This window comes from Amphiura filiformis, chromosome 4, assembly GCF_039555335.1.
Source record: "Amphiura filiformis chromosome 4, Afil_fr2py, whole genome shotgun sequence".
NCBI classification, from domain to species: domain Eukaryota; kingdom Metazoa; phylum Echinodermata; class Ophiuroidea; order Amphilepidida; family Amphiuridae; genus Amphiura; species Amphiura filiformis.
In genome coordinates, this window is record NC_092631.1 from 35,637,359 (window position 1) to 35,651,734 (window position 14,376).

Genomic DNA, 14,376 nt, shown 5'->3' on the forward strand with positions numbered 1-14,376 from the left:
TATTCAAGGCAATTTCCACTCCTATTGTTACGGACTCATTATACAGCCTCACATGTATGAATGCTCACTCCACTGTTCAATATCTGTGTGCTTTGAGGGAAAAGTCAATGCACATTTTCGTCACTTTTAAAAAGCTCTCATTTTTACTCAAATTGCTATAAGTTGGTGAAATGAAGTCATGCTGAATGAGGTATCAAAATATGCAGAGCAAACTTCTCCATCTCTCTGCCACTTTATTTTGTAATTTAGTTTTAGTGTCTTTAAGAAATGGCTTTTATTTCAAGTGTTTGAATACTTTTTATGCACAGTATACTTGACTTCTGTATCACACATCCAAAATATTATCCAGTGAAAGGAAATCTACAGACAGTAAGACCTGGAGAATTATTCATTTCCCAAGAAGATTAGCTAAAATGTCCACAAAAGCTAACCATTTTAAAGTCCACTTTTAATGTGCTATACCTTAAAAGGTATAGGACATTTTTTGTTTTGGCTTCCAGCCTTCTCTAATCTTCATCTCCACAGACTTTACATGCAAAATGAAAAGGTCCATTAAAAAGAACCCCATTCAAGTTTGTAATAACATTTTCACAAAATGCTAATTTAGCAAGTACTACTGCAATGCAGAAGTTTTGGAGGGGGAGGGGCTATACAAATTATTTTTTATATTTTTATGTCACTGGTATTATAGTCTTTAAAAATAATGTCCATCTGAAACATTGGTGGATACCTCACTTCTCTCAGCCCTGGCAAAAATACTTTTATTTGACTAGACTTATGTTTGGCCATTATGCATTTTATAAACCTGAGATTTGCAGTACCTTCAGATGTCATGCGATTAAGTATCTAAAATTGGACCTCATCCCATATTCCTGTCCTGTCTTATTCGGTAAGTCACACATTATATATCCCTGTATTTATTTATTTTTATTTTACGGCAGTACAGATTTGATAGTATTTGGATGATTTTTTTTCCTTTTCAGAATGCACAGGCTTCCAAAAATCATCCACTGAGTGCCATCAATGAGGATGTGATCCAAGCAGCTAATATTCTGAGGAATGTTGGTGAGAAAGAAGTGGAATGCTTGAAACAGCTGACACGCTGCAAAGAACTCATCAATTGGGTGCGACAAGAGATCAAAGGTCAGTTGACATGGAAAGTTGTTAAAGCCATAATAATGTATTTCCATCAAATTTTAGTTTTAAATAATGAAGGAGGAGGCGGCCTATTATGCTTCACCCTATTTTGTTATACTTTGTTTTATTCTTTACCCAAGATAGTGAAATAATATTAGTGGTAACTGTCAGGAAGGGTTTTTGACCAATTGGTAAGTTTTTAGCAGGTTCACCGTCGGACAAGTTTTTTTTTTTTTAAGAATGAGACATGTAGGCCGCCCTTAATTGCCTACTGAAAAAAAAAAAAAAGCAGTTCACTGAAGACTGTCCCTTGTTAACAGAGAACAAGCAGACCTTGCCTATCTGCTAAATTTAAAGGTTTGGTGGCTCTGAAAAGAGCTGTTCACTGAAGACTGCCTCTTGTCAACAGAGAACAAGCACATCTCATCTATCTGCTAAATTTAAAGGTTTGGTGGCTATTTTGGCCATTTAACATGGAGGACTTAAACGTTGTATTATAACTTTAACAAATTTGGCTGATTCTATTTGTGTGTCACAGAATTCAGAATATAAAAACACCCTATCGAGACAGAATACCTTGAGGGATATTATTAAGTGATGTGGAATCTACATGGGTCTTTTTAAGGTGTAGAACCATAGGGAAAGCAGGAGCGTATTGAGCCCCTTTTGAACGGGTGCGCGCCCCCCGGTATCAAAAAAAAAAAAAAAAAGAGAGGGGGGGATAAAAAACACCAAAAACTATAAGTTAAGTAATGCAGTCCCTATTGGGCCGGTGGGGCTGGTATATTGGGCCTACAATGATGTGACTCATTGGTGAGGGATGTACTGTTTATAAGTACAAATGATTTGCAAGATCGACAGCATCCCATCACCTCTGCAATCCCCTAATATTTTGCTATCGGATAATCCATACCGGTAATCCATACAATCATCCCCCCAGTGTTGACGCCTGTATCAAGGCTGTATGTGGGTTTCTGACCAAATGAACCTCATATTTGGCCATTTTAGCCACAAAAGTGCCATTTTTGCGGGCTTCGCCCAAATTTATTCCACTTTTGTACCATATTTCACCAGTTTAGCTTTAACATGGCACCAAAAGGTGTTGAATTCACTATACCTCAACAATTTTTTCAAAGCCCATCCCCTCAATGTCAAAAAGAAATCTACACCCCTGGTCATCAGCACCAATTGAGATTAGCCATAGAGCAGGGTGGCAAGTCTGTCCCCTCCCCTGCTCAGTCGACAGATATATTGTGACAAAATTTACGATTTGCATCTTCCTTTTGGTCTATTTTAGACCCAAAATTAACCCTATTTTGGCCCATTTAGTATTAAAATCTTGGGAAAGCCATTCTGTGAGTAGCTCTGCGAGATGTCCCCTTAGAAATTTGTTGTTGTTTTTTTATCTCGAACTTGAACACGAATCTGAAAAATGAGAGTAACTGTTATAACTCCATCCTATCTATAGTCTGTCCACATAGAAGTACAAAGTAAATAGACCTCGGAAACGGGAAGTATGAGAATAATTATTTCAGCGCAATGCTTCTTTGGCGTGCTAACTGCTGCGCGATTTGTACACCACACTCTTTACGCGTCGCATCGCGCTCGCGTGTGACGCAAAGCATCAACCCCCGATGCCACAGATTTGGCTTGTATTTCTAAGTGGACAGACTGTATAATGTAAATCATGAAATCATAAATGATATGAGTGCTAGTGCAGCTCCTCTGATGCCTGGAAAAAGCATAAAACTTGTGTACTGGATCAAAATATCTGGAGGAAATTAACCAAAAGTTGGCCTATGCATCTTCCTTTGGCATGTTTGGCACGATTTTAGGGCACATTGTCCTCAATTTTGTTCATTTTAGCATTGAAATTGCAATTTTTACTCGCGCTTTGCGCGCATCTATCCCATAATGTTCTTTTAATAGCATATCAGTGGGACGATTTGGAAATTTTGCCTCCTGGTTCGGTGACTCCGGTACATCCTCCTTTGAATTTTAGCATTGAAATAGCAAATTTTCGCTCACTACGCACGCACTTTATCAAATTTTCGTACGCTTTTCCCGCCGGAATTCTGGGGACAGCTTGGAAAAAAACTTGTGTCCAGTTGTGGGGTAGAGGGGTGTCTTCTATCTGAAGATCCAGAGGTGGCAATCATATTGCCGTGCCCAGGGGTCATCAAAAGGTAAATCCGCATATATACCAGCAAAAATAATTTCTCGACCCCTCCCCCCCGGCCTAATCCTAATTGCGAGTCTCAAGTCTTATTAAGTGTCAGTGGACCAGTATAACAATTTTTCGAGTTCGAGCCTTTTTCTGTTGTTGAAATAGTGTAAAAGTTGAAAACTGATGCACCAAAATGGCTTCAATTGGACCTTTATTTTGCAAAGTTTCACATCTTCTGAGGGAGACTTGAACATCCCCCTCAAATACTCCCCCTGGCCGTTTTCGCTTCTGTATTACACACCTAAATGTTTTAAGCAATAACTTAATAATTAGGCCTATAGTAATACGTAGTATATAATGTAACTTTTTCTAACTAAAATTGTACACAATAATAGTGTCAAAATCACCCACCAAATGGCTTCAATTGGGCCTTCATTTTGCAAACTTAAAAGCAATAATTTATACAATAACAGTGAAAACTTGTCCACAAATGGCTTTAATTGGGCCGTCATTTCAAACATTTTCGGCTTTTCAAACTAAAATTTTACACAATAATAGTTTCAAAATGGTCCACTAAATGGCTTCAATTGGGCCTTCATTTTGCAAAAGATTCTCACTTCTCATCCCCCCTCAGACACCCCCCTGCGTCGTGCAAGCCCTCCGGGATGGCCGCTTCGCGGCCAAATTGTACTACAAAAAAACTCCTAATTTGCACCCCCCAGTCTACGAATTCCTGGATACGCGCCTGGAAAGATAAGATGTTTTAAGAAGTCTCTTAATTTGAGCATGTTGAAATTTTTTCTCGCTTTTGTGTGCTTTATTTATGCATTCTCTATAGTGTTAGTTAAAATACATAAAAATGTTTTTGGAACATTGATTGTTCTTCACAGTTGTACAAGCACTGAAAGTATTTGTAGACTTGGCTATGATAGCTGCTGGGGAAACCGACATAGAAGTTGACCGTGTGTCCTGCTTCCATCGAGCTGCAACTGGATATGCTCCTTTCATATTTGAGTTGAAGGACTGCCAGGCTGGGTACAGAGAATTACTGAGCATGGCACAGAAAGTGTGGAAAGCTTTGAAGACTGATCAACACCTTCCACAGAAACTGGTATGTTGCTTGTATATAACTTGCAAAAATACTGAGGGCATTGTGGAAATTCTAAACAATTTGTTTTGGAACCAAACACTAGGAGACTTTTTTTTCTGTGAAAAATCTGTGACCAGTTGGAAAATTCGACACAGATTTTTCACGCTATCACAGATTTTTATCTCCTAGTGAAAGAATATCCCAAAGGGCAGAGCTCTTTTTGTCTCACCTTACTTATTCAGAAAGAGACAATGCAGGCACCTATTTTGTACAGTTTGATCAGCTTGTAATACATGTAGGCAGGCCTTATTAACATCACAGATTAATATCAATATATTTTATTTGGAGAATTGTCTTGAGATATCTCGTCAGAAGTACATGTATTATAAATTATTATCACTCTTAACTTGGGTCTACTTTTTGGCGTAATGATAAAAGCATAATGATTCCTGCCGATTATGAGCTGACCTAAGCATACTTGTGTATGAATGTGCTAATTTTGGATAAAGCTTCATAAGATGAATACCATACCAAAAGTATCACTATTATTGGAAGCAAACTTTAGTAGCAATGATCAGAGGGTGGAGGACTTGTGGTGACCTGAAGGATGCTAATTAGGATATCTTGTGCCTTGGGTTCAAATTAGTTCATTATGCACAGATACTAAAAATCGAATTTTTCCCCTGGAAGTAATATTATTACCAAGCTGAAGGTTGGTTCAAAATACTTTGTAAAAGAAGTGTAAAGTGTTAAGTCCCATACCACATCTGGTACATCATGTAAAGGTCATTTTAAAATATCTATAACCTGCATGTGCATAATAGTGTGTTTTTTTTTTCAAATAATAATATGTGAAGACTGCACAAATTATATTTATTAATGGGTCATCATGGTCATGAATTGTTTTTAATTATTCCTTCAGAGAGATACACAACGACAACTGATCTGGCTAAAACAAGTAAAAGATTCCCACGGCTCAGTAGAAACTTCATCCCTAAGGCAGGCAGAAGCCATTAATAGTGGTGGTGTATACACCATAGGCAATCTGAAGAACACTGCCACCATCGAACTTTGCGTTGCAATGCGTGAGATAAATGAAGACGGGAAGGAGGAAGAGAATGAGCGTGTGTATACATTGGAGAAGTTGCGCGATTTACAGAGCAAGTTGACATTGGTGGCAGGCAAGACACAAGAGGACAGGCAGGGATTGCAAGCAAAGGTGGAACAATTTGTTCAGGTAAGAGACATTGTTGTGTGGTTAATTGTGACCCAATTTAGCTCAATTAGTACAATGCCATAAATTTGTTTTAGAGTTGATTTACAATTCAAATCTTAATAGTCTTCCCCGTAGTCTTCATTGATGTTTCAACTATATACATAACACTAGATAATTGGTTAAAATTTCATTTCAGGATGCCAAAAACTGACAATTTCCACCACAGAGTCATGATTCTCCTTGATTGGATCTTAGAATGTTATTCATTTCTGAAGAAGAGCAAGCACATAGAAGCAATTTGCAAATTATGGTTGACCTGATTGAGAGGCTATACCATATAACAAGCAGACTTTACATCTAACAACAAAGATATAACGAACTGGTTGCAGGTTGCTCTGAGCAATAAAATTAATAATAATAATATCAATTCGTTAATCAACCTATGCTGAAACAACCTCAGTATGATTTACACACAAAGTTTACACAAATAGTAAAAATATATTTGTTAAATTACTGAAATCAGAGAGAGATGGCATAAACAGTAGAGAAACAAACAAAACTTTATCCTGTGGTCATGGTAGCCAGCAGACCTGCACCAAGCCCTACTGGAAATAACAGCACCAAATGACTGTTGGTGGCCGTCCACCCACAATTTATGAACCTGATATATAGTCTTCAGGAAATGAGATGTGATATGAATAATCTTGGTCTTGGTATCATTGAGTATCAGTTTGTTGGCAGTAAGCCATGATCTAAAATCAGCATTGTATGCTTCCAGAGTATGTGCACTTAAGGTCAGATCCAGTGCCGCCGACAAGGGGGGGTTAAGGGGGTGCGTTACCCCCAGGCCCGGGATCCTAGAGGGCCGGTAAAAAATAAAAAAAGCATACCTTAACCCTAACCCTCCTGAATACTACAAAATACTACTTGATATATGCGCTGTTCGTGCATGCATCCCACTTGGTGTGATGACGCAATCGCCCTAAGTGATATATAGGCACGGTTTCGCTGGCCAGCGAAGCCCAAGACCCGTGGCAAAGTGTCGCCGACCGGGTGCTTGGCATGCGAGGGGCCTCAGGTTCGAATCCCACCCAGAGCAAACAACTTCTTTCCTTCTTTTCTCTCTTTATTCTTTCCTTCTTTCCCTTCCCGTCGCCAAAAAGCCCCTAGGCGGTTAGGGTTAGGTTACCACTATCGAAACTCAGTATAGGCTTCCTTAACCCTAACCCTCCTGAATACTACAAAATACTACTTGATATATGCGCTGTTCGTGCATGCATCCCACGTGGTGTGATGACGCAATCGCCCTAAGTGATATATAGGCACGGTTTTGCTGGCCAGCGAAGCCTAAGACCCGTGGCAAAGTGTCGCCGACAGGGTGCTTGGCATGCGAGGGGCCTCAGGTTCGAATCCCACCCAGAGCAAACAACTTCTTTCCTTCTTTTCTCTCTTTATTCTTTCCTTCTTTCCCTTCCCGTCGCCAAAAAGCCCCTAGGCGGTTAGGGTTAGGTTACCACTATCGAAACTCAGTATAGGCTTCCTTAACCCTAACCCTCCTGAATACTACAAAATACTACTTGATATATGCGCTGTTCGTGCATGCATCCCATGTGGTGTGATGACGCAATCGCCCTAAGTGATATATAGGCACGGTTTCGCTTGCCAGCGAAGCCCAAGACCCGTGGCAAAGTGTCGCCGACCGAGTGCTTGGCATGCGATGGGCCTCGGGTTCGAATCCCACCCAGAGCAAACAACTTCTTTCCTTCTTTTCTCTCTTTATTCTTTCCTTCTTTCCCTTCCCTTCCCGTCGCCAAAAAGCCCCTAGGCGGTTAGGGTTAAAGGGTCCATAAAAGCAAAGAAAAGATACCTCAGGGGGCCCGTAAAAAAAGGGGCCTGTGCGATCATTTTATCCCCGAGCCCGTAATGGCTCTCGGCGGCACTGGTCAGATCCCATAAAGTTGCATGTTGTCTGCATATACCATGCCCTTGATGTTGTGAGCTTTTAGCATATCGCCGACATGTCCTTAAATATTCTGCAAAATTTTACACTCGAATAGCAAATAAAGGGAGGTAATAAATTTTCTTTCCCTGGTCTTATTTTCACATACCACTGTCAGCAGGATAGCTCCAACCCCAGGACTCCAACCAAGCGATATGTATGATAACCCTTGCCCTTCTTCCCTGAACCTCTGTGCCACTGGCACATACATTTGGTATTTGGTAAAATTCAACATCGGCATTTCATCCCGGCATTTCATGCTTCAATGCAGGGTTCAATTTGTTATTAAAATAGATAAACCTTTCCATAGTATTTGAGCCTGCAAGGAGTTAATAGACTGTCTGAGGGTATCAGTGTCTGGTTGCTAGCATTGGTCTTACTCTATCATGCACTGAGCACTGATATTTGTATCCCATTTTAGTTGTACTTATATATTGTTGTATATATTGTTGTATATTTTATTATAAATCATATAGCAGCCAACGGCTGAATTGCATGACATTTACATTTAAAATAGCATTAAGAAAAATACATATATTTATAGTTAAACACTCAAACATTAAAAATATACAAATAAATAAGAACACATTATAATTGCACTTGACTGGATTTGGAACAATATAAAAAAAAATGAATGAATGAATGATTGGTAAGAAAAAACAAACTACATTGCTTTTAGGATGTTGGTGAGAAATGGTAGGGGACTGTTTTGAAATCTGTTGGTCATACATCTAAAAGAGTCATATTTTGGTTGTCTTCTGAGAGTCATGTGGGAGTGATACTTACTAGGTGGAAACCAGGGTGAGAACCTCACAGAGGTGCTTGCTTTCAGGGCAAATTCCTTGCAGATGTTTTGTCTCCTCTCAGACAACGAATGAAGTTCAAGGGTAGCTAAGGAATCTGCATAGGTAGTATACTTTCTACCAAGGATGTATTTGCAAACACGTCTCTGAATTTTCTCAAGCTGGGCCACCTGATAATGAGTAAGACCAGAATGCCAAAGTGGGGCGGCATACTCTAAAACAGGGCGGATGTACCCCTTGTACACCAATAACAACTCCTCGGGTGAGAAGACTTATTTTCACTTCATAAATTTTCCTCATGAGAATATGTGCAACTAATTTAGATTGTTGTTTTTGCAAAGAAGCAATTTAAAATACCAACAGCAACATATAACCATGATAATCAGAGTCTATAACATAGTAAAACTTGTGGTGAACATAGCTTGCTGTGAAAATTATTTCATTGTGGAAGAAATTTACCAGAGGGCAAGGTATGTCCATACAGAACCAAGTCCTGTTGTTAACTGGTCAATAATGACATATAGTATGAATACACCAGTAGACATTCTAGCTGTCAACTTTCAAAATCTGCTTTCAAAAGTTGTATGGATGTGTACATGTGATGGTTTGATGGCTATGGGTCCAGTATACATGGTCAAATCATGGGTGATGTTGATTTGACCACAGATACATTGTACAGATTGGTGATGATATCACACAGGTGGCCTGACTCCATACACTTCAAGGCAACTCCACTGACACCATACAGCTTCTTGAATCGATCAAGTAAATAAACCATGGTCAATGGTGTCAAATACTGCTGGCAAGTCAAGTATCCTAAGGACCACCTTCCTCTTATCCTCAACTGCACATAGTTTTTGGTACACCTAGAGGAATTAAATCTGGTACTTAGCCCAATGAGACTGCATGACTCACACGTAAACACTTGTGGTAGTTTCTTGATTACCGGCCCTGTTAGAGAATTTTAATTGCTCTTACCATGCTGTGAAGAAGTATAGTTTGATAAGATAACTGTGTTTTTCATTTGATATTCAATAGGTATTCACAGCAGCCCAGCAGTTAGCCTCCACATACACCAAACTCAATTCAGCTGGATGTATTCTCTTCAAAGAATGGAAGGCTGTTTTGTACTGCAGCAGTCTAGGCAAAGTATCAGTGCTGGTTGATTTTGGCGCTTCTGAGCAACTACTACTAAAAGGCACACGCCCTCTCATGGTGGAGCTAAGATTCTTACGGGAATTCATGGATGAGTGTCTCACCCAGTGGCATCATTATGTCGATGAGCAGAGGTCCAAATGTTACGAGCTGAATTACTATACCACAGAGCAGCTAGTTATGTTACGACAAAATTTAGCACAGTTCACAACAAATAAGAAAGATCTTCCTGCACAGGTAATTACATTACCAACGATGTGTGTCCCATAAAACTTGTACCTTAGAACATTAGGTTTATATCATTCTTACATAATTGTATATAAACAGTGCATTTGTTAATTACCATTCAATATTTCACCATCAACCAGTGCCGTTTGATAGTTTTTATGCCGCACAATACATTATGACCCTGATGACGTATCCGGGGCATGCACATGTAGGGAAGAGACTGTGCATGCTCTCTAGCACAATTTGCATGTGCGTTGTCTCTTATAGACTCGCCAATTTATTTGTGGGTAAATTATTGGAATTGAGTATTATGTAATGGCAGAACTTGCTAAAAAAAATGCCACTGTACGTACACAACGTGCGGGTCATAACACATCAAAAGGACCAAACATACAGACTCAAGATCGACAGAGTGACACACATTGGTGTCAAATGCGCTGGTGTTAAATAGCAAATTTTTCTTTGTTTTGCCTAATCTGTTCAGGTCAAAAGTAAAAGGGGACATATTTATAATATCTGACAGTGACATTTTGTGGAAAAGAAATACAAATCATATTTTTTATATATGAAATGTTAATTACAACATGGCTTTAAGTATACAATTTTCAATACTTGCATATTTCTCTTCAGATCTATGTCTTGCTGTCTAGTGTCAAACAGATGTGCAATCCAGATGACATTGATGTTGCACTCAAGGCAGCCATGAGACAGGTGGCTCTTGAAGCAGCACCTGCTCCCATGGAGGCAGAAGCCATTGATGCGCCAGAGGTGAATGAGGCAGACGTATTGAATCAGAAGAAGTTGCTTGCTAAGAAACTAGTCGACGAGTTCTTGTTTGAAGAATCCATGGCACTTGCTGCTGTTGAGGTACTTATTTCATTGATATGGCTTTGTTTGCTTGTGAAGTTTTAGAAATGAAACATTGATATTCATCAATAGGTAAAGCAATGACTACAGTACACATGCTCAATGGTTAACTTTGTTCCACAAATACAAACAGAAAAACAAATCTGTCAATATGTAACACGATCAATGACTACTTGTACACAAAGAAGATTTCACATCATACCCATAATTCACCATGCACTAGCTGCACATTCCACTTGTGTGAAATTTGACCTTTCATCCGCTTTATCAGCAAGACCAAAGCACCCCAGTGGTACTCTGCTGCTATGGTAAAGTATTCATGGTCGCTGTATAAAAGTAAAGGGAGAACCACAGAATCAGAGAAGGAGAATTGGGACTCCTATACCGCCACGTACAATCGCGCCATCAGCTATGGGGAGAAAATTGGGGGTATTCGGGTCCTTGCCGATGGTGCGCGGAGACGGACGAAAACAACTCTGCATCTCATCTGAAGCGTCTCTCAAATGCGTCCTTCATCCATGTCGCGTTGCATGACAACGAATGCCTTGATTGCATTCCGAGGGAAACCGAATACCCTCAATTTTTGCTCCATGTCTGTATCAAGATGGCGGTGGAGTCCCGGTTCTTTAATTCTGTGGGGATAACATATAGGTTCCCATTTTCCATTTCAAATTTCGTAACCCTGTTTTGTCTTACCTTTAACAGCTCTTAATTTTTGAACACTTAATTAGAGTGAACACATGAGACCCCAATTCCGGTTCTCCAAAATACCACCTGAAACCTAAGATCTCCAGTGATGCTGCTGTAAAGCTTAGCTCCTTCGTTTACACATTCAACTTGCATGCATCGGGAACCAAACATCAGTTTTGCAAAAGCATGGTTCATTGTGGTGTTAAAAATCGTCTTTGACATACACATGCCATTTATAGGTGGAGGCACCCTATTTAGATGTTTAATTATTTCCATTATTTTCCACATTGAGAAACCAATAGAATAATATAACTCCACAATATATGCATATCACTCATGGAGGGCAAAATGAGGTCCATTTTGCTATGTGCGTGGCAAACATTGATTTAAATTTTGTGTGTGGGGGTGTGTGTGTGTGATATGTATTAAGCCTAAACAAAGAGTCTTCCCCTCCACCAACCACCTTAAATTCAGCAAAATCAGGGTCAGGGTTTTAAAAAAATAGTCCCAAGAATGACAACCCAATATGGTGGATTTGCCATAGTATAACTCACAGTACTATTTTGAGTCCTGACTCTTAAAGTAAAATTTCTTTGGTCAATTAGAGTTAAGGGATAGCTACGCATTAATTTAAGTCATTACATTTCATGAATAAACAAATGCGATATTTAGTTTGCAACAAATAGTCGTGCAGAATATTCTTTTCATGCTCATTCAACTGTATAGAAATGGCCTTGATGCATGTGGAATAGGGAAATAACAAATAACCTTGAAATCTCTGTGTAAAAGCTACGGAAGCTTAAACTGTCTCATTTGCATAACAAGGAACAATGTTATTAAGAGCCAACGCCCTTAATATCAATTTAGTTGATACTGGGTTTCTCATGGTCAGATTGCCAAGCAAACTGTGGCTCATGGAATGGCTGTATGTTTCAATCTGGTGTTTGGTTTTGTTATCAACGAGGGTGGTAGGATACACCTTCACAGGCTGTTGAACCACATTTAATGGTACTGGCTCCCTTGGATTTGTCATGGGGTTGGGGCATTACCATAAGGGCAAAAAGGTAAATCTTGTCCTGTGCAAAAACATATCCTTTTTGAGTGAACATAGTGCAATCGGGCTGTACTAATAAGCTGCCTTAAAAGTGGTTCACAAATTTTGTTGCCATTCTTCCTGTAGGCTGTTGGATTAGAATATGCTGATGGTGGCCTAGAAGAATACCTAGATTGGTGTCTTCAAAATGAGCAAAACGCTGAACTCATACAAGAACTGGTAACAGGATTGCAGGCCCAAGGTATTAGGCTTAGTGATGATATGACTGATGAGGCAACAATTGGAAAAGAGATGGATTATGATGATGACATCAGCAGGCTAGCGGCGGAAGAAGAAATGTCATTTCCCTCAATGGCTCTCTCAGTGCATGAACTCACAGAAAGCCTCTTGAGAGATGTAAACAGAGGGTATGTATTGAGGGGTGGAGTAACAAGGTATGGATTGATATATGTCATGGGATTGACTGACAGGTGAACAGAAACTAAGTATTGCCAGCTATTGTGTCCCATGTTAATCATCACCTGTTAAAACAGTGGGCAAAAATACAACTTTATAACTAACCCATATTACTTTTCCTGGTTTTGCCAAGTTTAATCTATGTCCCTTGCTAAAGGAGGCAATTTTGAAAATTGGGATACTATGCTTATTACCTTTATACAAACACTTGGCTATCATATACTGAAATCACCTAAGGTCTAGCATACTTGGTTCTATAGAGTTATGAAGTTTTGTGATGTCTATTTTCTTATGTATTTTATTGGTTTTTTTACTCCATATTTTTGCCTTTATCTCAATTTCAAATTTGCCACCTTTGGCCTTCATGGACCAGATAGAAACTTGTAATTAAATTTCAATATAAAAACAAATATACCTTCATGAATAAGCATATGAGCGATGTTTATATCATCTGATAGATGTTGGGTAACTTGTAGCTTTTGTTAAAATTTTATTTTGTGAAATGTTTAGAATATTTGGATGAAATTTTAAAGATATCATACATGTAAGTCTAGATATGTAGTTAATGATCAGTATTATACTTCTGCATAATACATTTTCTGTCTTATTTATATTTTTCTTTCTAGTGATTTGAATAATCAGTTGAAGCAGTTGTGGCAGAATCATCTGCATTCCATGAAGTCAATGGATGTTGAAGATTGTCTCAGCTTGGAGCATCTGGGTATCATTCTACATCATCTCAATCAAGCAAGTATGTATATGTTATTTCATCCTTAAGATGTCCTACTATGGAATAAGAAAAGATAGACCTAGTTTGCCAGCCTAACATACGACGTATGAGCAAAAGTAATGACATTTATCCTACCTTTATTTATGTTAAATATCAGATGTTGACTATGTCAGATTACTCCTGTTCATGTTTGCCAATTTACCCTGTTGATGACTAGCACATTTATGCTTGGTCCAAACTTAAGAGTTTTGATTAATTTATTAGTCTCTGGTTTGGTAAATTACTGATTGCAGTTGAAATTCATATACCCCCTATGGAAGACATGACATTAATCTTCCACACACAGAGTGTGAATTTCAAATAGGGTAGCCTAAATTGGTAACTCCATTTGAAATATACACCTCCTATGTGGAATATTAAGGGTACATACTCTTGTATACTGGTTTGATTGGTCGAAAAAATATTTTTCATTTTTAGCTAGCCGATATGAGTATGGATCATGTGAAATAAAAAAATCAATGAAAACAAATTGTGAAAGTGTCCTTTTTCACCTATTTGTGTAATTTTGACTGGTTGTTAAGGACGCTTATTTTGTTAGCGATGTTTGTAGTCTCCTTCACAACCGGATTCATGTCGTTTTTCACTCGTCGATAACCATAATCAGTATTAGACTTGCTACCAGTCCTACATACGCCGTGCCTATGTATATATAGGACTGGCACACAGCGGTCGTGGCCTTCTACATGTAGTCTCAGGATCGGGCACTTAAAGCAAAAAAATTTTC

At 38.9% G+C, this 14,376-nt stretch overlaps 1 protein-coding gene across 1 annotated transcript in view; it reads left to right on the forward strand.

Annotated features, from left to right (window-relative positions):
- LOC140150840 (E3 ubiquitin-protein ligase rnf213-alpha-like) overlaps positions 1-14,376 on the forward strand; it is a 54,564-nt gene that overhangs the window by 27,204 nt on the left and 12,984 nt on the right. Inside the window, exons 13-19 of the mRNA XM_072172982.1 lie at positions 984-1,143; positions 4,195-4,415; positions 5,317-5,631; positions 9,451-9,804; positions 10,426-10,662; positions 12,533-12,813; positions 13,489-13,613. Of these exons, the coding sequence (XP_072029083.1) occupies positions 984-1,143; positions 4,195-4,415; positions 5,317-5,631; positions 9,451-9,804; positions 10,426-10,662; positions 12,533-12,813; positions 13,489-13,613 (1,693 nt within the window). The remainder of the gene's footprint in view (positions 1-983; positions 1,144-4,194; positions 4,416-5,316; positions 5,632-9,450; positions 9,805-10,425; positions 10,663-12,532; positions 12,814-13,488; positions 13,614-14,376) is intronic.